We start from the raw sequence: 25256 nt of genomic DNA, 5'->3' as shown, positions 1-25256 counted from the left end.
AGCCACGCTGAAGGACACAGCATGTGGAGACCCAGAGAACTTCAAGAACTGCTTGTGCCTTCTCCAGCCGCTCTGGATCACCCCCTAGCTCTCTGACTCTAAAGCACTCGAGTAATTCCCAGGAAGTGACTAGTGGGGTAGGGGAGCCTAGGGGACAGCCTGGCTATTCCTGCCTGCTGGGCTTCTGCTTTGTTGAGCAGTGGTGGAGACATCTTTGGTTTTGACCTAGACTACCTGTGATTTGGCGTGTATATCTAGCTCACTGATAGAGTTGGTAACCACCCAGACCCGCTGATAAGTGTTCATGTGTTTTTTAGTGCTTTGGCTTTCTAATCCACAAACATGTCAGCATGTATGTGTTTGTGCAGATATGTCTTCCGCTGATCTGGGACTTGCTTTGGGTCTTGAAAATATCATTTAAAAATGTAAGCTGTCCTCCAAAACTAACACCGATCCAAGCAGTATTGTCCTCCATAGTGAGCTCTTTCCCCTTCTGCCTCCTGTCACCTGGAAGGGTGCTGCGGTTTGAACACAGCCACGAACACCACTTTCTCATAGACTTTGCAAAAGCCCAGGCTCACTTGGGAGAATTTAAAAGACCTATTTCCTAAGTTCAGCCTGCTCATCCGAGTAGCTGAGAAGCAGCCTGCCTCTGTACATAAGCGGCACAGAATAAACCGTGGAGCGGAGAGCTGCTGGTCTGTTACGCTGTTGCTTGGAACTGGGAAAACATGTAAAAAAAAAAAGTCTTCACAATCGCATCAATTTGCAAGTATTATGAAAATTCCTTTTTTAAAACAAACCGACTCACATTAATTACAGCGTCCAACATCGTCTTTATCCATCGCACGCTTTAACTACTCTCTTCTCTCAGCATTTGCCTTCTTCGAAGTATTTGCTTAGTTTTTGCTTTTGCTTTTTAAGGGGTGTTGACCTGTGTCTAGTTCTAGTAAACCGATCCCTCTGGCCGGCGCGGCGATTGGTTAACAGCGCGGCTGACTGACGCGGTATGGAGAGCGGCTCCCGGCAGCGCCGAGCTGATTGGCTGCGCGCGGGAGATCCAGGGCTCGGCCACCCGCACACCGCGCACTCGGGCTGCAGCGTCGCAAGTAGGTGCAGCCTCCCGCAGCCTGCAGCGCCTCCGCCAGCCGGGACGGCACTCGGTCCCCTGCGCCCCCTGCCCCGCGCCAGCATCGCCGCGGCTTGCGGCATCCGTGGGCCCCATCGTCCCGAGATCCGGGGAGCAGCGCGGCCGCGAGCCGGACGGGGCCGGCCACTGCGCCTTTGTCCCCGGACGCTCCGGGAAGTTTGCAGCGGGAGGCACGAGTGAAGGCAGCGCAGGCAGCCCCGACGTCGCCGAGCAGCATGGGCAGCGGGCGCAGCGCGCGGAGCCGCGGCGGGGCCGCCTCAGGCTTGCTGCTGGCGTTGGTGGCCGCGCTGCTGGCCGCAGGTTCGGCCAGCGAGTACGACTACGTGAGCTTCCAGTCGGACATCGGCTCGTACCAGAGCGGCCGCTTCTACACCAAGCCTCCGCAGTGCGTGGACATCCCGGTGGACCTGAGGCTGTGCCACAACGTGGGCTACAAGAAGATGGTGCTGCCCAACCTGCTGGAGCACGAGACCATGGCAGAGGTGAAGCAGCAGGCCAGCAGTTGGGTGCCGCTGCTCAACAAGAACTGCCACATGGGCACCCAGGTCTTCCTCTGCTCTCTCTTCGCGCCCGTCTGTCTGGACCGGCCCATCTACCCGTGCCGCTGGCTCTGCGAGGCCGTGCGCGACTCGTGCGAGCCGGTCATGCAATTCTTCGGCTTCTACTGGCCCGAGATGCTCAAATGTGACAAGTTCCCTGAGGGCGACGTCTGCATCGCCATGACGCCGCCCAATGCCACCGAAGCCTCGAAGCCCCAAGGTAAGGGTGCTCCTTCCCATGCCTGCTAGCTCCCGCGTCCAGCCGCACTGACCCGGGCTGCAGCAGGGAAAGCCAGGGAGCTGCGCACTGCAGCCCACAAGGTGTGCAGACCCGATCCCGAAAGCTTCTAGGAGGCCCTGGGTCACTTGGTGCTTCTCCTGCCCCAGGTGCCCTGAGATTGCTGGGGGAGCCTTAGCCCGGGACGTGGGGGGGGGGGGGGGGCGGACTACCTGGAGCTGCTCTTCCTTGGGCTCCAGTCTGGCGTTTTCTATACCTGAAACAAAGCTCAGCCAAAGTTTTCAAGAAAAGGAGGGTGCTCACCCTAAGCTTTAAACTTTTGAAACAGAGACTGCTCCCTAAGAAAACAACTCGCTCAATCGGCAGAAAACTCAGAGACTGAGGGAAAGCTTTGTTTATTTCATAAATTTGAAAAGTATTTTTCCCTAAAAACAAAACAAACAGCAACAAAACATCCCTTCTCCTTAGTTCATCTTCCCATCGTGTTGCAGAACTGGCTGAGGAGGGGAAGTTTAGGAAGAGCCACTTCTGTACCTACACCTTGCATTTACCAAATCTAAGGGATGCAAAAATCTCTGATCCACCGTCCTTGCCTTCCCCCTGCACCTCCCATTCACACAAATCCTTAGGTAATTAGAAAGATAAAAATGTAATTAGCTCATTGTTTATCTCCTCCTGGGGGGGGTGAGGACCTGCAAATTGGGCGCTGCAAATTCTGAACCCTGGGGGAGCAGAATTTCTTCTGGAGACCCAGGATTTAAAGGGAAGGGTTTTTTTTTTTATGTGAGAAGGGAAAAAAATCTGGAGACGTTAAAACAAAAACAAACACAGAACCCAAAGTAGCTAGCACTGCAGCAGGAGCAGGGCGGGGGCAGTTACTTGGGGCAGGGTTCTTTTTTTTGTGAGATGAGGCTCAGGAATCAGATATTCTTGTCCAGTAGCCTTTATCACAGAAGAGGGCACCCCAAGGCCATTTCTGAAGACAAAACTTTAACTTATCTTGAAGTGTTGATTGTCTTGGCTTTCTGAGACAGGGTCTTAGTGGCTTGGTGTGCAGCCCAGGCTGGTCTTGAACACAAATTCCTCCTGTTTCAGCCTCCTCAGCTCTGGGATTACAGGCATGTGCTGCCAAGTGCTTCTTGTTTAGTGCCTCATTTGGCTGCCTCAGAGTGAGGACTGGGGTAGCCGTGAGGAAAGTCTGAAGGCTCCTATTCATTCTAGGGAGGAAGGTAGGTCCAAAGTGATTGCCCTCGTCTGGCATGGGCCCCAGCCTGTAAGGTAAATGGTAGCCCTGGGCATCCCTGTCCTCTGGGCTGGTATGTGCAGCCTTTTGAGACAGCTCGCTGGGGGTTGAGCCTTTCCTTAGACCACAGCACTGTGTCTTCTATCCCCAATTGAGTCCCCCCTCCCCACCAGACCACAGTTTCCTTCCTAGCTCCTGCCTGCCAGGAGAGCCTGTGGCCAGTTTTGCTTGTATTCTGTCCATTCCCCATGGTCCCTGATTGATTGCGCTTTTCTGGGACTATTGGTGGGCCCACAGTGGAACCCTGTGGGAAGCAGCTTTGTGTAAAGTGGCTGATGTTTGGGGGTGGTGCTGTTTCTGAGGATCCCCCAAACCAGTCCCTCCAAAAGACTGGCAGGGCAAAGGGCACACTCGCCCTGACTCCATTTCTGGATGCTTTTGTGTGATTGCACGTCTCTGGTTTGACCTTGCCTGGAGCTCAGGTGGAGCAATTCTTTGCTGAATAAAGAAAACTTTCTCTCTCTCTCTCTCTCTCTCTCTCTCTCTCTCTCTCTCTCTCTCTCTCTAGTGTGTGTGTGTGTTGTCCGGCAGGAATGTGACTGCGGCTCATTTTCTTTAAAGCAACTGATTTTTGTGAGAGTTACCAGTGTCTCTCCAGAATGACAAACCATCACCATCAGGGTGTCCCCACATGCTGTGTACCCCCCTTTGCCCTGCAGGGCTGCCAGACAGTCAGCTGACTGTTAAGCTGGTGTGTGTTTAGAGGAAGGTTAAAGCAGATTAGATTACTGGTCCTCAGAACCTTAGACTGGTGGCCTCGGAACAAGACCTGGGACTGGGATGCTAATAAGTTCCATATAGGTGCCTTACTCTGTTTCTCATCCATCCTGTATTCTTAAAACTGAAATCTCAGATTCTCAACACAGCATTACATCTTAGCATACAGAGGAGGATTGGGAAATTCTTTGTTACTAAAGGTAAACTTGCTCATGAGCGATGAGCCAAAGACTTGGATTTCTTCTCTCGCCAACAGCGGCTGCTCACGCCACCTTGGCTTCTGTGACAGGGAAGGTAATTGTCCTGTCCATCCCAGGAGACCGACTTCTAGATCTTGGACACACACTAGACTAATTTAGTAAGTTGTCGTTCTCATTCCCGGCCAGGTTTCACCGAGTTGTATGAATGAGCCCTTCTCGTCCAGTTGTGTTGTTTAGGCATGCTGTGCATTAAGTCATAGGCTGGAGAGGCCTGGGAGCCCCTACTTCTCCCAGAAGGCACCCTCTTCTCTCCCCTTAGTGAGCTAGCTGCCCAAGGAAAAATCAATCTCCCTGCCTTTCCCTCCTCCACCCCCACCTCTTCCCCACTCTCTCCACTCCCAATGCTCATTGATTTTACCGAGTCATCTTCGTCCTGATTCCAGTGTTGGCTTTCCCCTTTAGTTTCTTGTAAACATTACCAACATGCAAAATCTCTTAGTCTTTATTCACTGTCTTTATGCTTTCCAGCTAGGATGTGGTTTACCTGTCCAATGAACTAACTCTCAGTGGATTCCTCCTGTGAGGTAGCCTGGCAGGGCCCCAAAGACACACGAGGGGCAGAGATTAATATTGCATTACACATTCTTCTCTCTCTGATGAAAGCTGCTCAGCTCCTGGCTGCAAGTATTGAGAAGAGGGAAAGCCACGCTGAACATAACCGGTGACCCACCCCCACCTACCCTGCGCCTTCCTCACCAGTAGCACTGATAGTGCTTAAGGGCCATGCACAGGCTGAGACATCTGTCCTGTTGGGGTGCAGAGCCATAGAGAGCCAGTAGAATTGGGGGTGTATGAAGGAGACCAATAAGACTTGCTCTTTATGTTTGGATCCCTTGCTGCTCCTTTGCTCAACAGTTTATACCTCGAACTTTGCAACGTGATAACTTCTATTAACAAAGAAAGGCAACCATAAAAATTACAGCTAGGAAACCCAAGCACATAGTTCATGTTCCTATTATAGGTCACATGGTCCTGTCTATAACTTCCTTTCCTTTTTCTTTCTTTCTTTACATGGAAGCAAACACCATGATGGAGACTTCTGGATAAGAGGTTTTCGTTGTTGTTGTTGAGAAACATTACTTCCAGAACCCAATCTCAAGCTCTGTGAGCAAAACAAACATATTTCCAACATCTGGCCCAAAGAGTTTTGCTAGCCTCGCCCCCTCCCCCAACTTTGAAAGGTATATGTGGAGAGAAGCTAGTGGATACAGACTAAAGGTGTGTTCCCAGTCTTGGAGGGAGAGGGCTAGGGATCAGCTGCATCCCAGCCCCAGGGTGCCCATATCAGTGCCCAAGCCATGGGGAAGGGGGAGGGAGAAGAGATGGTGTTGGTGAGCCACAGGTGACAGGAAGTGGAAGGGAGCAAGTGGAGGTGCTCAGCACCCCAAAGCCCACCTTGAATGCTGTCTCAGGGCGACTGCCTTTCAGCTCCAGCTGGGATCTGGCTTCCAGTGTCCAGAGTGTCTGAAACAGACTCTGTTTAGTGTACTTCTGGTTTTCTAGGTCATCAATAAACTGTAAATTGTTTGATAGACAATGAGGAGGAGAGATTATAGGGAGATGATAGGCTACTTCTACCCTTGGTTTCTCCTGTACACTCTTTCTGCCCTTCCAAGGAGGCCTTGGAAGCCACCTCCCACAGGGGCCTAGCTACCTTTCAGTTACTTGTCCTGCATATGTGCGCGTGGGTGCACACACACATACGCACACGTGCATGCACGCACGTACACACACACTCACGTGCATGCATATGCACATGCAAATACATGTGCATGCACACGCATGCACACATACACACATGCAAACACATCCATGCACGTGCACACATGCACACACACACGTGCATACACACACGCACACTCCTTTTCAAAGCACTTCATGAAAGATCATCTAAAGACCTTCCTCCTCCTTAGTTCCGTCCTCCATTTGGTGACTCCTGCTAGGTCCCCCCCCCCCCTTTACAGCCTGCTTTCTGGAGTCCCTATGGCACTTCAGGGCCCTGGGCTTGAGTAATTGAGTATGACTGTTTCCTTGGTCCTTGAGACCTGGTCAAATTGATAGGCTGTCTTATTCAGGGTTTGCAGATAGGAAGGGGGCCCGGAATCAGGGGTGGAGGGGTAGATAAAGGGGAGGGAAAATCAGTTTTGGTTTATAAGTCAGCTTTTTATCTTTCAGATACTCATAGCAGCCTGGACCTGCCCCTACCTACCTCAGATAGCATAGATTAAATCATCGTTACATCCGACATATCTAGGCCAAATGTTTGAAGAAAACATCCATCTGTTTACATGCCCTTGATCCCTTTATTGCCATTGGCTGGACGCCTTTCCAGAATCCCAGACTTTTAGCCCTTGTTAGCCTGGCCCCCATCTGCTCCCTTGTCTGGGGGTTCCCATCACCATGACTTACAGCTTCTGTTTCGGCTTGCTTCCCCTCGCTAGGTACAACAGTGTGTCCTCCATGTGACAACGAGTTGAAGTCGGAGGCCATCATCGAACATCTCTGTGCAAGCGAATTTGGTAAGCTGGAGGTCCAGCCTCACGCGGGGCTCTTGGAATCCCCGCCTTTTCCTGTCCTGTGTCTCCAACCAGCCCAGAACATGGAGCTCATGGGGGGAGCATCGTGTTCGAGCCTTACCTCCTCTGCTTCCATCTTCTTGTTTTCCCTCTCGGGCAGAAGGCAGTCCAGGTAGAGTGGAGTGTGGACCATCTTTTATTAAAGTTAGGCAACCTACATCTGTGTCTCAGATTTGGGGAAATCTTCTTTGATGGCAGAGGGAGACAGACTTGGAGACTGGGTGAAGCCCTTCACCTGCTACAACAGTAGCCCTGGCTTGGCTTTCTTGGTGGTTTGATTTTTATATTCACCTCTAGGTGTCAGCACTACTCTACCCTGGACTAAAATGGCCCCAGTGTGGGTGGGGTGCCTTCCTAGGAGGGGAGGTTTCTATGCTAGGGGCGTCCTGGGCCAAGAACATTGATGTTGACACAGGAGTGTGTTTTCTCTCCCTCCTTCCTAAGTCACTCTGGGTTGAAGAAGAATTCGGAATTAACACCTGCAGCTGCCAGAGTGAGGTTAGACTGGGCTAGGGAGCAAATTCAGGGCCCTGCTAGGATGGCCCCTCTGGCCAATAGGAAAGCCCGATGGCTCCGGAACCTGAGCTGTGCACTTTTGGAGCCTGCTCACTCCCTCTCTTGGGTCTCCGCTGCTGGGTGTAGAGCAGTAGCCAAGGCCAGACCCATTTCGCTGAAGGACAGATTAAGGCTGATGCCTGCTATTCCAGGTTGTGTCCCTGGGAGTGGATTTTATACTTCTTACAGGAGAAAGCATAATTGTGGGGAGTGCAAGCTTTCGCGTCTGTGCAGCGCCACCTCCTCGGTGCGTGTGATAGCCCCATAGGATGACAAGCACAGGAAGAGTCTGATCTTGGGAAGTGCTGTGCTCCAGTGAGCCACACATGTGGGGGAGGGAGCACTCCCAAGCCCCAGGAGTTTGTGTGTCATGGTGCACATATTCACAGGGTGTTGGCAGATGTATGTACGGAAGCTGAATTGTTCAAATCGTTCACCAAAGACACCTTAATGAGAATAGATGCTTATTTATTGATTTTTTTTTTAAAGCTACGTGTGTGTGCTCGTGTATGTGGAGGTCAGGGGACAAATTTCATCATGTGGGCCCTGGGGGCTGAGCTCAGTACTCTCTGAGCTTATGGCATCCCAGTTTTTTTTTAAAGTTATATTTATTTATTTGATGGTTTTAATTTTGATATCAAATGTCTGTATATGCCTTATTTGGTTTCCATTACATTTTGCTGCTTGTGCGAGTCACACCCTTTTTTCCTTGTTTAAAAAAAATTTCAGACTTTTTTTTTTTAAACAATCTTGAATGTATCCCAGTCTGGCCTATCTCTGGCTGTGTAGCACAGGCTAGCTTCAGACTGTCCATTCTTTTACATTGAATTCCTGAGTTGTTGAGAAAATAGGTACAGGCCACCATACCATAGATACCTTCTGCAATTTTATTTTGAGTTCATTTAGAATGTTAACAAGAAGCTGGGTATGGTGGTACATGTACCCATCACTTAGGGGTGGGGCCAGGGGGCCGGTCTTGAGTTTTAGACCAGTCTGGGCTATATAGGTAGACCCTGTATCAGCAAATGAACATGTTGCAGATACATGGAAAGGCTGGTGACTCTTCCACTCCCATCTTGATATTAGCTCCGTTTTGCTCCCCCAGGAGGTCCCCAAACTGGGCTCAGCCCAGTGGGTTTCCCTCATACAGCCTGTGGATACACAGCCCCATATTGCTGTAGCAGCAAGCTTCTCAGCCACAAAAAAGCACTGGGTTCTTCCCAAGGATAAACCTGGAAGGAAAGGGACCTGGAATTGCAGAGAAACCCTGGCAGGAAGCCTTTTGTTACAAGGTGAGGGCTGGGAGAATGGGCTTAGATGTGGCTGAGGTCCCAGAGGCTCCTAGGGAGGGCTAACGATGAGGCTGTTCTTTCCCATGTCATATCATAGGTCAGAGTGTTCACTTTTACCAGTTGCCCTGGTGTTGTATGAGATTGGGGAACCATCTCAGATGGAACCCAGAAAAATAACACCTTGCTGGATGCTTCCCTGTGTTTATGGAATTTTATCAGGTTCCGAGAAGAGTGATGGAAATCCCTAGATCTGAATGTATGGAGGTGACGGGTAAGAGATAGCTTCCTGCTAAGGAAGCTCCCAGCTCACGGTGTCTGTGTCTGAGTCTTTCCCTGCATATACTCTTTCACCTGGCATTCATTGAGTACAATGGGTTAGGCTCAATGCTGATCCAAAAATACCTATCTGTAATAAATTAAAATTTAACATCCCAGTCAGACCTTCGGCAGTGGTTTTCTGGAGAGTGGTGGATTTCAGTTAGAGTGGAGGTTATAGGAATTTAAGGGCCGGGTCAGCTCAGCCTTGTTGAGAAAGTGCATGTAGGTCCAGAATCTTTGTTGAAACTTCCAATCCCAAATCATCATTATATCTCCTTTTCTCTCACTTTCTGCCCACAATTCTGTTCTCTGGGGGGGTTTGTGCAGCTAAAGTACATACATTTGGAAGAGGCACGCCTTCAGAAGAACCTGCTATGGTAAGCTTGGTTTTCTAACAAAGGCAGTGCCACAACCCGCCCCTGTTGGGTGTCTCTCTATGGCAGTAGGACCCCCCCCCTCCCCGCCAAGCCAGCAAGCCCGAGGCCTTAAAGGAGTGCCTTATTAGTGACCAGTGGGGGGCATGGTGAGCAGGAGTGACGGGCCCTTTAAGACTGCCTCCTTGGAACGCCAGGAGTGTTTTCTTCTTGTGTTCATGAGGTCCTCCAACTTAGTCTTCATTTTACCAGATCCTCACATTTGATGAGCTAGGAGCCGACTTTCCCCCTTGAAACACTTTGACTCACCGAGGAACTTGTTTTCTCCTTTCCTGTGAGACGAGAAACAGTGCTAGGACCATCTGTGTACGGTATGACTGGGCGCGCTAGGCCTTTCTGAGGGATGGGAGAGAGTTTCTTGGCTTTTGGCTTGTAAAATTTTCCAAAGATGATCAATAGGATCTTCTTTCCCTTTCTCTCTGTGGGGACCGAGCTTAGCCCTGCCCTTCTTAGAAGGCAGCCTTGTTGAGAAACTTGTTGCCTAGCTCGGTTCATTTCAAGGAAGAGAGGCAGTCAGCCACACTGATAGGATTCAGTTAGAATACAAAGACGTTTGACAATGGCAGGCTAACACACAGCAAAGAATGTTTGACTCCCCTCTCCAGGGATCAAGCTTTATATTAAGTGGCCCTGGTGTCCCCAGTGGGAGGACATCAGTTGCTGGAAAGCATTGCTTCTTAAGGGTGAGCACACACGCTCGCTCACTTGCTCCCTCTTGGCTCCTCCATCTGCGCATCTTAGCTTTTCCACAGCCAGCGTGGAGCCAGACATGCCGAGCCTGCTACCTTTCCCCTGAAGGATGCGTTTCCAACCCCGTGGCTGTATTCACTCCGTCCTTTTGCACGCTCCCCTCTCTCGGTGCAGAGAGCATTTTTTTTCCCTCACTAGACAAAAACAACAGTAAGAAGTCTGCGCTGATGCTCAGGAATGCTTCAGATCAGCCTGGATCCAGAGCAGCCCATGGGGGGAAGCCGCGGTCAGCTGACACAAAGCCTTCAGACTCAAAATGGTGGTCACCCGGCCTGCCGTACCACAGTCAGGACCCACAGGTCTGCCTGGAGTCTTCCCTGTGGTTTCCCACTACTCTGTGACTGGGTGCTTTTGTCAGCTCCCACAGGATAACTTTGTGACTGATGGCTCATGCCCACAGCCACCTCTCTCTAGGTTAGTTACCTGATTCATAATTGCTGTGGGGTTCTTATTGTACTTCCAGTTACTTTGTTTAGCTTCTGTTTCACTTCCTATGAGTGCCCTCAGGCCTTTCCACAGTACCCATGTGATGATTCAAGGTGCTTTCTGAGGATGTTCCTTGCACGGGCATCTTTACTTTGGGGACCTGCAAGTTCTCCTGGCAGCTTCTTCAGCCAGCGTTTTTCTACTCAAGAAGAAAGGTTTCTTTGCCTTCCCCCACCCCCACCCGAGTTTTCCTTGCCCCCCTGAGAGAATATCGCCCCTTTGTTGGTTTATACATTTCCTCAAAGAGAGAAAAAAAAAGGTACTTGGCAATCAGTAAAATTAGTCAAATAGGAAAAGAAAAGAAAATCAACTCTGAGTCAGCACTGGGAAGGTTTCCTAGAAGGATTTCCTGTGGTCCCTGCTCCTCCGTGGATCTGTTCTCACTCTGCCTCGAGCCTCTCTCAAGGTTTCCTGGCTGAGTGGCTGTTGGAGGACCAATCTTCGCTCTGCGGGATGGTTTGCTGAGCTGCTGTTGAAAGTTGGGGGTGTGTAGGGGGGAGAGCTGAGCTTCCCTGCAAGGCGGTTTGCTCTCTTGCAGAAAAAAGTCAGCTCAGACTTTCCAAACTAAACTTCGGGTTTCCTCTTGGAAATGGGAGAAACCAGCTGCCAGCATGGCAATCCTAGCGCTGGAGCTGCTCGCGAGCAGGCTGTGTCTAGGACCAGATTTACCTCTTGCATGATTAATAGATGCTCTATCAGCCCTGTACCACTGACAAAGAAAACACAACTTCATTGCTAAAATGTGAAAGAAAAACCTGCGTCTTAGAACAAAATAAAACCCCGTTTGTACTCAGACTGGTCCCTGGGCAATGCCTCACACACAGCAGGAGACCATCCCTCCGGAATGGCTGTGTGCAAATTGTTATTAAATTGAGGGGAGCAACATGCTAGGTTTGGAGTGACTGGTCCAGTTCATTCGCAGGCGTAAGAGAAGTGGTGCTAGGGAGACAGCAAATAGCTGAGAGCACCTAGTATTCGCCAACATGTATCTCATCCTTATTCTCTGAGCTTGAAACAGTTGCCAACCATTCCAAGCCCTGGGAATTGTTGAGCTGGGGGCCCTTTGATCCAAGCACTGCCTGTACAAGATGGCTCACAGTCTGCATCTCATTGTAACCAGACTACCTGATGCATGCATGGGGTTGGACCGTGCTGAACTCAAAGCCTTGAAAACCTTCCAGGGTTATGTAGCTAATATGATCACCTACTCATTCGTGACTGCTGATTGGACAGTACCTGGGGGACTGGTCCGGGATCTCAGAGCCAGGGCCTAAGCAGGAGAACCACTAGGTTGATGTCACACATGGAGGAACCAGGAGAAAAAGCTGTAAAGAGTCAATGTTTCCCTTCAGTGAGTGTGGTGCAACCCTTCCTCCGTCACTGATTGGCTGGCAGGAAGATGTTACATTGAATATCAGTCAGCACTTTCAAACCGATGAACCTCAGGATGTGGGGCAGACTTGCATTCTTTGCTGTGTGGGCCCTGCATGCTGAGCAAGCCTCTCAAACTCGCCATGCCTCGGTTTCTTCTAGGGTGGTGTGGATTTGGTGTTGAAATGATATCCTCCCAGCTGCACCTAGGATGCTCATTTTGTTGACTTTCCCCCTCCCCCCCACAGCTCTGCCTTCAGGACTTTTACCTAATTGAGTTTTAAACCAAACTCAGTTCTCTCTTCAGCCTTTCCCCCCTCTTGACGCTTTCGGTGTCTGCTGCACATCTTTGTCTTACAGATTTAGGTATGCATGCAAATGGTTTAGGACTGGATGGTGCCGGTTTGCTGGTTAGGTGTAGCTCTGACTGGGTTGTTCAGAACTTGTCGCGTGGTATCATCAAGAAATCTGTGGGAGGTGCCTTCTGATCTGCATGCTGAGAAGCCCTGGTCGGAGTAGCCCAACATCACGCTTTGCCTTCCATCCTAGGTAGGAGCCTCACAGAAACCTCACCGTCTCAACCCTTTCTAAGCATTCAGGCAATGGTGTTAGGTACCTTGTGGTGGGAACATGGCCAGGTCTGTCTCTGGAGTTTTCATTATCTACACTGAAACTTTGTGCCCATTAAACAGTAATCTTGCCCCTCCCCGTCCAGCCCCTGGCAAACACCACTCTCCATCCTCTCGGTGAATATGGCTACTCAAGGAGCCTCACAGCAATGAATCAGGCAATATTTGTCTGTGCGTTTGGCCTACCTTACAAAGCCTGATGCCCTTTCCTTTTGGTATATGACTATTATTATTATTATAATTATTATATATAACAGTCATGGCTAAGGTAACCCCGGAGGATTTGCCCTCAGTTGTCACCCTTTTGAAGCCTTTCTGGTGGGTGGCAGAGGAGGACAGATAGGGGACAAGCTGAGATAAGGAGCTTGCGACAGCCAAAGCTGCTTATTTCCCTGAGTTCTGGGTGGTTCACCGGTTCTGATTTGCCACTGTAAAGGGACACCGAGTTGGGTGGAACCTCACAGGTCAGCCAGTCCATGCCCTCCCTTTATAGACTGGAAAGCAAGGAAAAGGAGTTAGCTCAAGGCTACCCAACCTGGCCTGGGTCCCTGGCAGCTCTCCTCTGCTAGTACTTGCTGGGCAGCAAGCTAGCTCATACCTCATGGTCCCACCTTCTTGCCTTGCGTGCCCACTACTCTCCTGTCCTGCCAGGATGGTGAAGGAGCTCCTTGGCAGGGAACTGGAGCACTCCTTTTCCCTCAGAATGTGGAATTTGAATGCCTTGTGCCTCACTCAACCAGAGAAGGTGCTTGCTTGCTCCACCGTTGTGGGTTTCTTCTTGGTGGAAAGAGAGGCCGAGCTGACTGAGTGAGACAGACTTGGATTAAACCCAAACCCTGTATGCTTGGCCACCACAAGGAGTCTCTCAACCGCCCTGAGCCTGCTTTCTCAAATGGTAATTCCATCATGATGTTGTTCAGAGAACTGGATTAATCAAGTAGATTAATTAATTGCGTTTCCTGGACTGGAGGAGGAGCTGTTTAACCCATAGGAATGTAATGTTCACCTCATACAAAGAACCATTTTAGGATGGAACTTAGCCTAGGAAGGAGAAGTTGTCTGTCACTCATGAGATCATCTTGTTGGACAAGAAGAGAAAGCTTATAAAAAATGAAATAAAAAAAGGAAGCGATTAAGAAGTGGAATGGTATATCTAGGTGATTCTCTGGTTAGCAGAAGGTTTTATGAAGTAGTTTGAAAACTTGCTTCAAGGTTCCTGTAGTTAACCAAACCAAATACAGACAAGCAGACACCCCTCCCCCACGCCTGCACCCCTCTAGATTCTAGAAGGGAAGGCAATCCCGCCTTGCCTTCGAAGGCACTCTTCAGTCACCAGAAGCCACCAGACAATTATAACCCAATCCACACCAGTTCCAGGACACGCCCACTGGAGTTTTCTTTTGTGCTGGTGTGTTTTCTGAGAAATCTTATCCGTAATATATTCCGCTCATAATTTATTGGGGTCTGTTTCAGAGAGATTTGAGAGCCCCCTTTGTGTTGGCGTACCTCCCTCTCCCTCCCCTTTTTCTCAAGCCGTATTCCAGGCCGGAGTTCCTTTTCAAATAGCTTCCTTGTGATGCCCAGCCCCACAAATAGGCTATATTCAGAAGAAAGGAGCCTTGAAATATTGGTAGGTTTTATCCAGTTTTGCAGAAATGAGCCAAAAGCTTCAATCTGTATTTTTTTTTAAAGGAGAACAAATGGCCAAAGAAATGTCAAACCCTTGCCCTGCCCCAACCTGCTTAGAGCAGCCAATTAAACACGCATTAGCTTTGCAAAGCTTCTCAAAGGCCGTAGATTATGCTTGAGATCTTTGTTTAGTCTTTCAGGGACACTGTCACACGGATGATTTATCAAAGAAAGTTGTTTCTCTGGCAGTAAAATAAACTCTGGGCCTGTTCAGACTAAGATTTCCCGTGAATTTCTACCAAGGTAAACAGAGGTAACTGGCAGGTTGCACATTCTGTGTGAAAGCCAGACACATACGATAAATATTTGAACTATGGCTTTGCCGTGTAAGAGGCCCTGCCTGTCACAGTGCTGTCACTCCTGCCTGCCTGAGAAGACCTGGCAGGGCGGTTGTCTTGCCGCGTCTGTAGGAGCTGCCTTGGCCTCACAGGGCTTTCCTGGTTTGAATACCTCTTCGTGCTCGGGGCACTTGGGACTTCCTGGTGCTGGGAGGGGGCAGGGCCTCGGGATGGCCTCCCTTGAGGGGGGTGAACCAGAAGCAGCCAGCTTAGGTTTCTTTGAAAAATAGGCATTTGTCAGAGTCAAACTCACAGGGGGCTGGTTGTATGGAAGGCGTTGGAAGCTGGGGCCTATGCGTGGGGATAGAGATCGAAAACAGCGCCTTCTGCTGAGCTTGAATCTCGTGGAGGGGAAAAAAACCAAATGCAGATGCTGGGGTTTCTGTCTTTGCTCTCCGGTGTTTAAGAGGTTTTCAGAGGTCTGTTTGGGGAGATCGCAGAGCAGAGAGGCAGGTGCCTGAGCACGCTGAAGCGACAGAGTGAGCAAATGAGTGATTGTAATAGTGGAAAAAAATGAAGCAAAGCCTGGGAGTGCTTTCCAAGGGAGCTGCTGCCTCAGCTGCTTGTCACTAAATGCCTGGCAGAAGCAATGGACAGGGAGGGAAGGTTGGCTTTGCCTCCTGGTTTCAGGGGGTTTAGTCCATGATTGGCTCTGTGTACGTGGGTTGAGCATCATGGTGGTGAGGATGCGGGGCTGGGCAAGATGCTTTATGGCAGAGAGGAACCAAAGATCAAGAGAGGAAGGAACTCGGAGTAGAGTACTTCCAAGGACCTGCACTCTGTAACCTGTTTCTCCAGCTAAGCCCTACCGCCCTGAAGTTCCCATGACCCCCAGAATGCCACCACCAGCAGGGACCTGGCTTTCACACACGATTATGCAGGGAATGTATAGTGTCCACATGGTAACAGTCGGTAACAGGAGTTTATTGAGGGGGCCTGAGATGGAAGCTGCTCCTTCTGTGGCAGGCTAAGCTGCTGGAGCCTGAGGATCACACAGACTTCGGAAGGGCTCTTCACAAGGACTGGTTTGAGAGGTGGGAGTGGGTGCCTCTGACTCCTTCAGAAGGCTTGAAGAAGAGCTGACATCTGTGTCTGTCTGGTGAGGACTTGGGAGGCAGGGGGGCTGTGTCTGTCTGATGAGGACTTGGCGGGGGAGGGGAAGGGGCGTCTAGGCTCCCGTGCACAGCATGCATGCTCATAGTTGAGACAGTTCAGCCTTGGTTCCTCAGGGGGCTCTAGCAAGGCTACAGACCTTAGTAAGGCAAGGATGTCCCAACAGCCCTTAGGTCTGCTTCGCAGGTAGGAGATGTTTACATTTAGGTGAGCAAAGGACCAGTTTCTTCAGGGCTGGAGTTAAGGGAAATTATTTACAAACTCTGAAAGGGTGTCATGAGCTGGGAAGAGGTGCCAAAATAGCCCTTTGGTCCTGGTGAGAAAGAGGAGTCGAGGAGTTGGTTTTCCCCCCCCCCCCCAGCCGCATTCTTTCTCACTCAGGCAGGATTAGGGGATTTATTTCTCTGCTCTCCCTCATCTTCCACCAGCCACAGAACATTTCCTCTCGGGACTGTCTCGGGCCTGTCTCTCTGTGTGCACTTCTGGAATTAATTCCTACAGTGTCTCCCATTGTATATCCATCCAGTTTGGGGAAGTGGCTGGGAGATGAAGGGAACCCCAGTGTCTGGGGCCTCAGAGTGAAAGTGGACCTGAATAAAATGTGATAAATCCCCCCTCCCACCCAGCTACTTCCAAAGAACAAGTTCTGTCCCGTGCAGCATCACCACCTTGTCGCGTGTGGCTCCTGGGCTCGCCAGCCACAACCGCCCACCCCGAGCTCCCTTTGGTCCCAGCTCCTCACTGTGGATTCGTTTCCGACCTTGACCCATTGGAGAATCAGGCTGCACACCATGGTCTTTGTGAGCTCCTCAATTCTGATATGTGGTTTCATCTTTCAGGTCTGAGGGGTTTCTACAGGGTTTAGAGAAATTTGGAGGATTTCCATAGCTACCCGTGAGGGTTAAGAACAGGAAAGAAGTTAAGGAGGGTATTCCTGGGTTCAGGGGTCAAGGTCAAGGAGAGGAATTTAGGACCTCAACAACTAAGAGTGCTGAAATGGCAAAACTGCAATTAGATAAAGTATGTGAAGAATGTCTGCCATTTTTAAAGTCCAGCCGTGAACTTTTAGCATCCTCATTTAGAGCTATGTCTAGCAGAAGCTTGCAGACTCACTTCAGGACTAATGGAGAGAAAGACGTGGTCCTTGTGATCTTCCACTGGCCTCAAGGGTGGTGTGGTCCCCAAAACACTAGGCATTTTTTTTCTTTTTGAAATCACAGCTGAAACAGAAACAATGGATAGCCACCAATTTGGCTGTAGCCATGGCTCAAGCGGAGATACCATCCCTGTGAGACTTGGAGGTAGGAGGGAAGGAGAGACACATCAAGCAGGTGCTTGTCAGCTCTGGGAAAGGTCCTGAGGTGTGGGAGGACAAGACTGAAACTCTGCAGGCTGCCTCTAGCCCCCAAGCAACAGACTGAGTCACGACCTTTCCCCTCAGGTACAGAGATGCAAGGAGGCTCTTCCCGGTGCCAGGTGTTGGTTAGCAGGTTGCCTCTCGGACTGCAAGTTCTTCACAGGTGTCCACTTAAATACAGGCACCTGGCCTGTGGGTGTTCTCCTGTAAATCTGACCATGCAGAGAGGGCATCTTGTGTAGATTGGATTCCTTTGCCAGTTGCTGGGCTTGCACTGAGAACAAGAGTCTCCTTCGAAGGTCTTTCCTTATCTGCCAAGTTTGCAACTATCCTCTAACGATATTTGGTTGTGCATATGGAAGTGTTTGTATTGCTTTTCTGGAGGATGTGAGAGGAGGGGTCCTTCAATCAGCTGGGCAGGGTAGCTAGAGCGTCAACCCTGCTGACTGAAGAGACCCAGCCAAGTTTGTTCCTTTCTCCAAGGGCTCCGACAGCTGTCCCAGTCAAGTTCTTCTTGCTAAGGGAGGTGAAATCTTCGTTGACCAAAAGCTAGCCCTTACCTGTAAATAAGGACGGTTGGAGGGATTTTAAGGAGACAGTTCTTTTAGGTTGCATGTTGTGCTTTAATCTGTGCAAGGATTGAGAAGCCTCCGGGAGACCTGCTGTGATGGGGGTGAGGGCACTGGGCAGATAGGCACTGGTGAGAGACTAGGAAGTGAGGTAGACTCTTGCTAGAGGTAAGGTCTTGTCAGGACTATGATGCCTCTGTCTACTCCCGGGGCCAGCTCAAGGCAGAGCATTGATGCCTCGGGCTCCCCCATCATGCCTCTAGTCTCCCCACAGGCCATAGTAGCCCCCTCTGCTCTTCCTCCTTATGGGGAGAAAGTGTCTTGACAGAGACTTAACGGGGTCTGAGGGACTGAACTGGCTGCATTGTCAGGCAGACTTGTCCCGGTTAGTCACACGAAATAGTTGTGCAGTGTGACCGAGATGCAGTTCCTGCCCCCCTCAGCCACCTCATTATCTAGGGATCAGAGGGCATATAGGATAATGCCTTCTTAAATCTGGCCTTCTAAGAGTAGCCAAGAGTTGGGGCCCCGCAATGGAGGAGGGAGGGAGCATTCTTCTCAGGGAGGGCAAGAGCCACAGGGAAGACTGGCCTACAGGGCAATGGTGGAGCTTGTCAGGCGGAAACATGGGCTCAGGGAAGAGCCACCTGCTAGTCAGGTCCGGGGAAACGTCTGTGCCGGGTGTGTGGGGCAGGCCAGAGCCTGTGGTGGGCTCACTCATGAGTCAGCACAGAGCTGGGCCTTAGCAAGAACTGCTGCCAAGAGAAGCTTTCCAAGCGCCATGTCCTCTCCCTGAGCTTGTTGGCTGCTCTGGTAGGCAGCAAGTAGTTTCTGGAGCTGCCCTGCGATGGCTGTGCCGGTAATGACATTGGTCGGGGCTGAGGGACAGGACCAGCTCAGTGTTCTGGTTTCTCTGGGGAAGGGTGAGAGAGGTCATAGCTATAATAACGGATAAGGATGGGGATGAATGATGAATGTCAAGTGTGTGTGTGTGTGTGTGTCAGTGTTTACATGCTGGGCACTCAGGTGTGTGTGTGTGTGTCAGTGTTTACATGCTGGGCACTCAGGTGTGTGTGTGTGTGTGTGTGTGTGTGTAGTACTAGTAGTAATAGTAGTAGTTGCTTTGTTAACACCTGCATGTCCCCTGGGAGCATTGGCCTTTGTGCTAGGCTTGTAAGTGTCTGAGAGGGTGGGACAGAGGCTAAGCAAGGTAGAAAACTGGCTGAAGAGCTGACTGGCTAGTGTGGGCAGGGGGAGGATAGGATCATTGCGAGGGGCAGTGCATTCAGCCAGCATCCTCTACCGTCACCTGGGTGGCTGCTGGTGGCCTGACCTTGCGCTCTTCTTTGGGCCCCTCCAGCCCTTTACTGTTTGTCTCAGAAACACTCAGTGATTGGTGGCACCTGTATGGGGTTGGTACAACATTGTATGAGAGTGCTTTGGAAGCAAAAGACTAAGTATTTCCTCTTCCTCCTCCTCCTCCTCGTCCTTGTCCTCGTCGTCCTCGTCGTCCTCCTCCTCCTTTCAGCCCTCTTGCATTTACCTCATATGTGGTAGGATTACAGGCGTGCACCACCGTGTCCAGTGTAGATAGTGCTGGGGATCCAACTTCTTGGGTCTTAGCCAAGTACTTTATTGACAGAACTAAGTTACACCCCTAACCGTTTTTGTGCTTTAGAGACGGCATCATGCCTTGCAGCCCTGGCTTGTCTGAGGTAATTTCTGTAGACCAGGCCAGCTTCGAGCTTGTAGTAAGTCTTCTGTGGCTGCCTCCCAAAACTGGGATTACAGGTATGCGCCTCCATGTTTGGCTCAGAACAGGTACTATCCAAGCAGTTGCTGTCTCCATTCAAAACTGAGTATTTCTGCTTCACAGTTTATTGTACATTGGACTTTACTCAGGGCCCAGGGCCACTTCCTCTGAGCCAGTTTGCTCACCTGCCTCACAGGGCTAGTCATACATCCCTTACTGAGAGAGTGTTTGCAGCCCATGGCATTGCCTTGGTGTCCTGGAAACTACCAAGCAGATGCCATGTTTTAGTTCTGTGTAGTTACCCCACATAAGGCTTCCTCCTCAGGTTGGGGCTGGTGGCATGCTGCACCTTCCTTAAAAAAGAAACAGACAAACTAACTAAAGGAGTGTATTTTCCAAATGGGTCAAATCTAAGCCAGGGCACGTGTGCTCATGCTTTTCTCTGAGGAAGCCTAAAACGAATTTTCAAGGTTATTGAAATACAGGCTGGGCTGATACTCAACATCTCTGGGCTCAGAAAGGGAGTTAGTGTTATCTCGCGAGCCTGAGAGCTGAAGCCCTGGGTAGGAAACCATGCTCAGGAACTCAGGCTTGAGACTTCGTGCCAACCATTGGCTCCAAAGAAGGCGCAGTATCTTCAGATGCTTGGACAGGTAGGAGGGGGACCATCAGCTTTTGGTACCAAGTGGCTGTGCTGATTTTTTTTTACACTCTGCTCTGATGTGGACCCTGTGTTCAGCACAGCCATGGTTCACAGTGGCTGATGGCAGATGTGTCATCATGGAGAAGTGAGCTGCTGTGTTGGGGGTAACTATGCCCTTTCCTAAGGGCCTAGAAGTTACCTTCCTCGAATCTTTCTTTAAGACGGATGAGTCTGTCTGGACATGGTGAGGACCTGTGGCTGCCTCACCCTGCACAGGAAAGACCTGTTCTGTCTGTCTCTGGAAGAGTATGACTCATGGCTGAAAGCAAACTTGGGATGAGCTGCGTGTCAGGGAGCGTGCACCCCACTACTGGAAGCATGCGAAGGCAGGGTACCTCTAGTCTGTGACCTCTAAAGTCTGACGTGGCAGAAATCCAGAAGGAATTAACACAGTCCTTTCCAGCCCTTCAAACCGCAGGACCGCAATTCTTGGAGTACCTGCTGTGTGTCTTGCAGCAGGTGGTGGGGCTGGGTAGCAGGTGAGCCTGTTCGTCTTTCGTGGGGTCGGAAGCTGGCTTCCTTTTCTATCGCTGTGATAAAGCACCTTTACCAAGGCAACTTACAGAGGGAAGAGTTTATTTGGGGCTCAGTGTTCCAGAGGGTAAGAGTCCGTGAGGGCAGAGTAGAGGGAGCAGGCAGCCTGTGGCTAGAGCAGTAGCCGGGAACGCCTGTTTCAAACCAGAAAAGGTAAACAGGGAAAGCAAATTCAAAGTAGCTTTTGAATCTTTAAAGCCCTGCTCCTAGTGACATATTTTCTCCAGCAAGGCCACACCTCCTAATCCTCTCCAAACAGGGGACCAGGTACGTTTGAGGAACATCAAGTTCAAGCCACTTCAGAGGTTCTTACTAAGGAGCTGATTAGACCCTACCAATATTCACGGATCCCAGCCCTGAACCCTGTTTCTCTCTAGTCCCTGGCCTCACAAACAGACCTAACGTGATGCTAGCTGAGCAACAGGAACATCTGGAAGCCCGGAGTCTGCAGAGGAAGACCAGACAGCTCAGGCCATCTGTAGCCAGATCGTGAAACAGCTGTCCAGTTGCCAGCGAAGAGGTCCAGCAGACATGCAGAGAAGAAGCTCAGGCCCTGGGGAGTCTCTTCCTCCCCCAGCCTACCTCCTTGTAAGCCCAAGTGTCTGGTCCTACCTCCCTCTCCCAAGGTTCCTCTTGGTATCAGTTTTCCTGGTGATTTTTTTTTTTTTTTTTTTTTTTTTGGTTTTTTCGAGACAGGGTTTCTCTGTGGTTTTGGAGCCTGTCCTGGAACTAGCTCTTGTGGACCAGGCTGGTCTCGAACTCACAGAGATCCACCTGCCTCTGCCTCCCAAGTGCTGGGATTAAAGGCGTGCACCACCACCGCCCGGCTTCCTGGTGATTTTTTAAAAGCCTTTTTTTTTTTTTTATTGTCTTTACAGTTGCACCATCGTGTATGTGGTAGAGACATGGGGAGGAGGCTGTGCATAAGGCTGCCTGCCCTTCATTGAGCAAGGAGTAGAATCAATATATTGTTTTGCTTTTTGCCTTGACTGACAGCTATTTGCCTAGAGCCTTCTATTCTTACAAACTTAATTTATCTCCTGGCACATTTTCTTGTTTGCAGTGATTGCTCCACATCAAGAATCGGTGAACCGAGGGGAGCTTTTCCCTCCGTGGACCCATCAAAGTCCCCCTTTTCCCATGCTCTTTGGGGTTCGGATGACTTGAAGGCTCTCTCTGGACTCTCCTGTGCCACCTAGATTCCTGTGAAAGCCAGGCCAGGACCCACGAGTTCTTTCAGCCTGGAAAATCATGGGAAACCCACATCTAAAATCTCCAGCAGGGACACTGACCTTTGGTCTGGAGTTAGTCCTGTCTGTGCTAAGTCTCGTCTCTATTTTGCCTACAATGCTGGTGGAAAGATAGAGCTGGAAACGTACTGAGATAAGCCCCAAGGAAACGCAGATACTTCACTGTGCCAGACAGGAGGAATTGTGGACTCCGGCCTTGCTGTGTCTGCTCAGTGGTCCTGGAGTGGGAGGGGACAGCTCTGCCGGGGTCTTTCCACACTTGGGGAGTAGAGGCTGGCAGAGGGGACACTGACCTGGTTTTCCCTCTGTGCTGCCGCTACATCACTTTCAGGTCTTTAGTGCAGAGTGGGCCTCGTTTCTGGCTTGGGATTTTGTTTTGGCACTAGAAACACACACCGATAGAGAGCGGGTCATATGTGGGGAAGTAGCTTGGGCTAAGTGGATTTGGAAAGTGGGACTTCCAAGCCTGGATATATAGAGGGAGGGAGGAACATTCACGGAGGCTGAGGGGGTGGGACAGTGGTAGCCATAGCAACTGTCGGCCTCGAAGCAGTGCTGGCCCCATGGCATCTCTGGGCGGTCGTTGGAGGTCTGGTTATGGCCTCTTAAATCTCACTTTGTCCTGTGTCCCATGTTCCTTAAACACATGCAAGGGTTGGAGGTGCAGTTCAGTTGTAGAGTACTTGCCTAACATCTGTAAAATCCTAGGTTCTAGTCCCTGCACAAGAAGAAAGGACATTTCCAAAACACGCTCACATGCATCTCTTCAAGGGAAAATGCGACTGGATTCCCTAACAGAAGGCCAGTCAGCGTGTCACTAGCTAGGTAGAAAATGATCCAAGGCCATTTGATAAGGCCACGGTTACTTTGGTTACTGTGGGATGTGTGGCAGAAGAGAGATTAGTCAGTGAGAAACTGTTTATTTGTACTTGAACATCAGGGCTTGATCCAGAGGTTCCTGCCTCACTGAGGCGGTCATGACATGCAGTCAGGTCATGGGTATATTCCTCAATATTCACGTGAGCTCTCCAACTGCTTGCCAAGGGTTCTGTGGCCTCCAGGGTGAAGAGTTTGCTTCCTGTGCCATTTCCAGGCTCTCTTATCCGAGGTGCCCCTGTACTCTGCAGTGGGCCATGGCTCCTGGGGTTGCCCGTTCGACTGCCCCCTGCCCATCTGCTTCCCTTGCTAGTTAAGCTGCTTTTGATCGGAAGCCACGGCGCCAGGGTGAGGGTCTTCATTGATACTGGGCTGTCATAGAGCACAGTTGCCATGCCTGGAGACTGGGTGGGGTTGCTGTGGAAGAGCCGTGCTCTCCGACTGTGTCCCCCTGACTCTGGGAAGACAACGCTTTCTCCCACAGGGTGGCCTATCTGTGGTACAGCTCGTCTGAGCTGGATCTGGAGCCACAGTTCTTTCCTCCCATCAGGCCCTGCTTCCAAGTCTGGCCTAATAAGTTAGCGTCATCCTTAGTCTCAGATTTTCCAGGGGCTTCTATGTCTTTGTCTAGATGCGCTTGTGTGTGTGTAACTCCCACTTCCTGGTCACCTGAGTAGTCGTCTTCAGCGCTCAGTTGCCAACAGGTAGTGAGGATATGGCTAGGGGTGGGGACTGATTTGATGCCCAGTTGCTCATGTTAGCTGTATTCTGGCTCAGCCGAGACAGCTGCACATTGTTGTGTTAATGGGAACTGTTAGTCTAAACAAAGGAAAAAGTTCTATTTGGCACCACGAGTTGCTTGAACTAATGAGCAGGGACAAGAAAACCAGAGGAATTAATTTGTATTTTTACATCTACAGAGTGTTGGGGCTAGGGAGATGGCCCTGTGGATAATAAGGTGACCGCTATGTATGCCTGAGGACTGGGTTCAGACCCCTAGCACTCATACAAAGTGGGGTGAACGTGGCAGCCTGCCTGTAACCTTATCGTGTGGGCTGCAGAGATGAGAAACACTGGGAGAAAGCTGGCTGGTTGGATTAGCTGATCCAGCCAACTCCAAACTCACTGAGAGCCTTTGGCTTAATATATAAAATAAGGTTGAGAGTGACCGCCAAAGATCCCAGTGCCCATCAGCCTCGGGCCTCCACATACCCACAGTCACTTGTGCACGGACCTACATACACAATATATGTGTTCACACATGTGAGTGCTCATAATTCAGGTACACCACACACTTGTGTTGGTCTGGGTGGGCTTTTGCCATCTCATCTCCTGTTACTGTTGTGTTGTGCTCAGGTAATTGGACATCTTTCAGTACGTCTTGGGAATAGCTACAAAAACAATACGATGTCTTTCCAGGCATCTTTCCAAGCGTGGTTTCATTGGGTTTCCCACACAACCCCCAGGTTTATTAATGTAGGGTACTTGGGGATCCCAGGAAAAGGCCTGGTACAGTTCACGCCCATTGCATGGGGGTCTCCCCGTGGGGTCTCCCCGGACATAAGAGGGAGGATGTGATGTCCACCCAGCAGTCTTTCAGAGAGCTCCTAGGGGGATCTGTCTGTTTGTCATAGCCAAGGGAAGATGTCCGGAGTCTCAATAAATACGACGTTGAACTCTCTGAGGCCAAAAGGGAAGAGATTATGTCATGGAAAGCAAGAACCCATGCTAAGCAACCCTCTTACCTACCTGCTTCCCCTGGGTTCTTAGAATCTCTTTTCTGCTGTTTGTAGTGACAGAAAAGAGATTGAGAGGACTTGAAGCAGGCACCAGAATACTTGGCTTCAGGGTGACATCAGTGCTACCCAGACTGAAGGCCAGCTCTCAAATAGCTGGGAAGTCACGATAAACTCTGGTGATAGCGATGAGACCAGCCTTGAGATAGGCCTGGTGTTAACTCTGATTTTTATTTCAACTCCTAGCTTTGACTTAACCCATATCAGGTCAAGACCAGTTTTTACCTCAGAGAGACCAACACTCCTATTGGGAATACGCTCTCATCTCTCTGGCTCTGTGTGCATTCCCCGAGGACCTCTGGATGGGTGCTAGAGACCCGTGTGTGCTCTGTCCACTCTTACTAAACGTCTCCCCAGACCTTTTCATGGATGGGTAAGGTGGGGGCCAGGGCTCAGATTGGCCCTAAGCACTGGCTGAGGGCCAGAGTCAGGATAGTCTTCCAGGGTCTCCCTGCCTTGAGTACAAACCCTTAGAGGCTTGAAAAAAAAAAACAAAAAACAAAAAAACCCAAGAACCCAGAAAGTTCAAATGTAGGTGGGTGCGGGACAGGACAGAATGAGAACGAGCACCATGCTTAGCTAAGTGTTGCTACAGAAGTCAGTGAGGAGGTGGGCGTGGGCTTGGGGACAGAATTAATGATGGTTTGAGTGAAGGATTTG

General features: G+C 50.3%; 1 protein-coding gene across 1 annotated transcript in view; it reads left to right on the top strand.

Moving 5' to 3' along the window:
• The first annotated feature begins 1058 nt into the window (after nt 1–1058).
• Nucleotides 1059–25256, top strand: part of Sfrp1 (secreted frizzled related protein 1) — a 40594-nt gene continuing 16396 nt past the window's right edge. Inside the window, exons 1-2 of the mRNA XM_041673907.1 lie at nt 1059–1909; nt 6649–6726. Of these exons, the coding sequence (XP_041529841.1) occupies nt 1366–1909; nt 6649–6726 (622 nt within the window). The 5' untranslated portion in view covers nt 1059–1365. The remainder of the gene's footprint in view (nt 1910–6648; nt 6727–25256) is intronic.

The sequence above is a fragment of the Microtus oregoni genome, unplaced genomic scaffold (genome assembly GCF_018167655.1).
Source record: "Microtus oregoni isolate MIOR12 unplaced genomic scaffold, Mior012 000024F_ref0000369, whole genome shotgun sequence".
Classification (NCBI taxonomy): Eukaryota; Metazoa; Chordata; class Mammalia; order Rodentia; family Cricetidae; genus Microtus; species Microtus oregoni.
The sequence above is the reverse complement of the archived record's forward strand: the minus strand, read 5'-3'. Positions and strand labels throughout refer to the sequence as shown.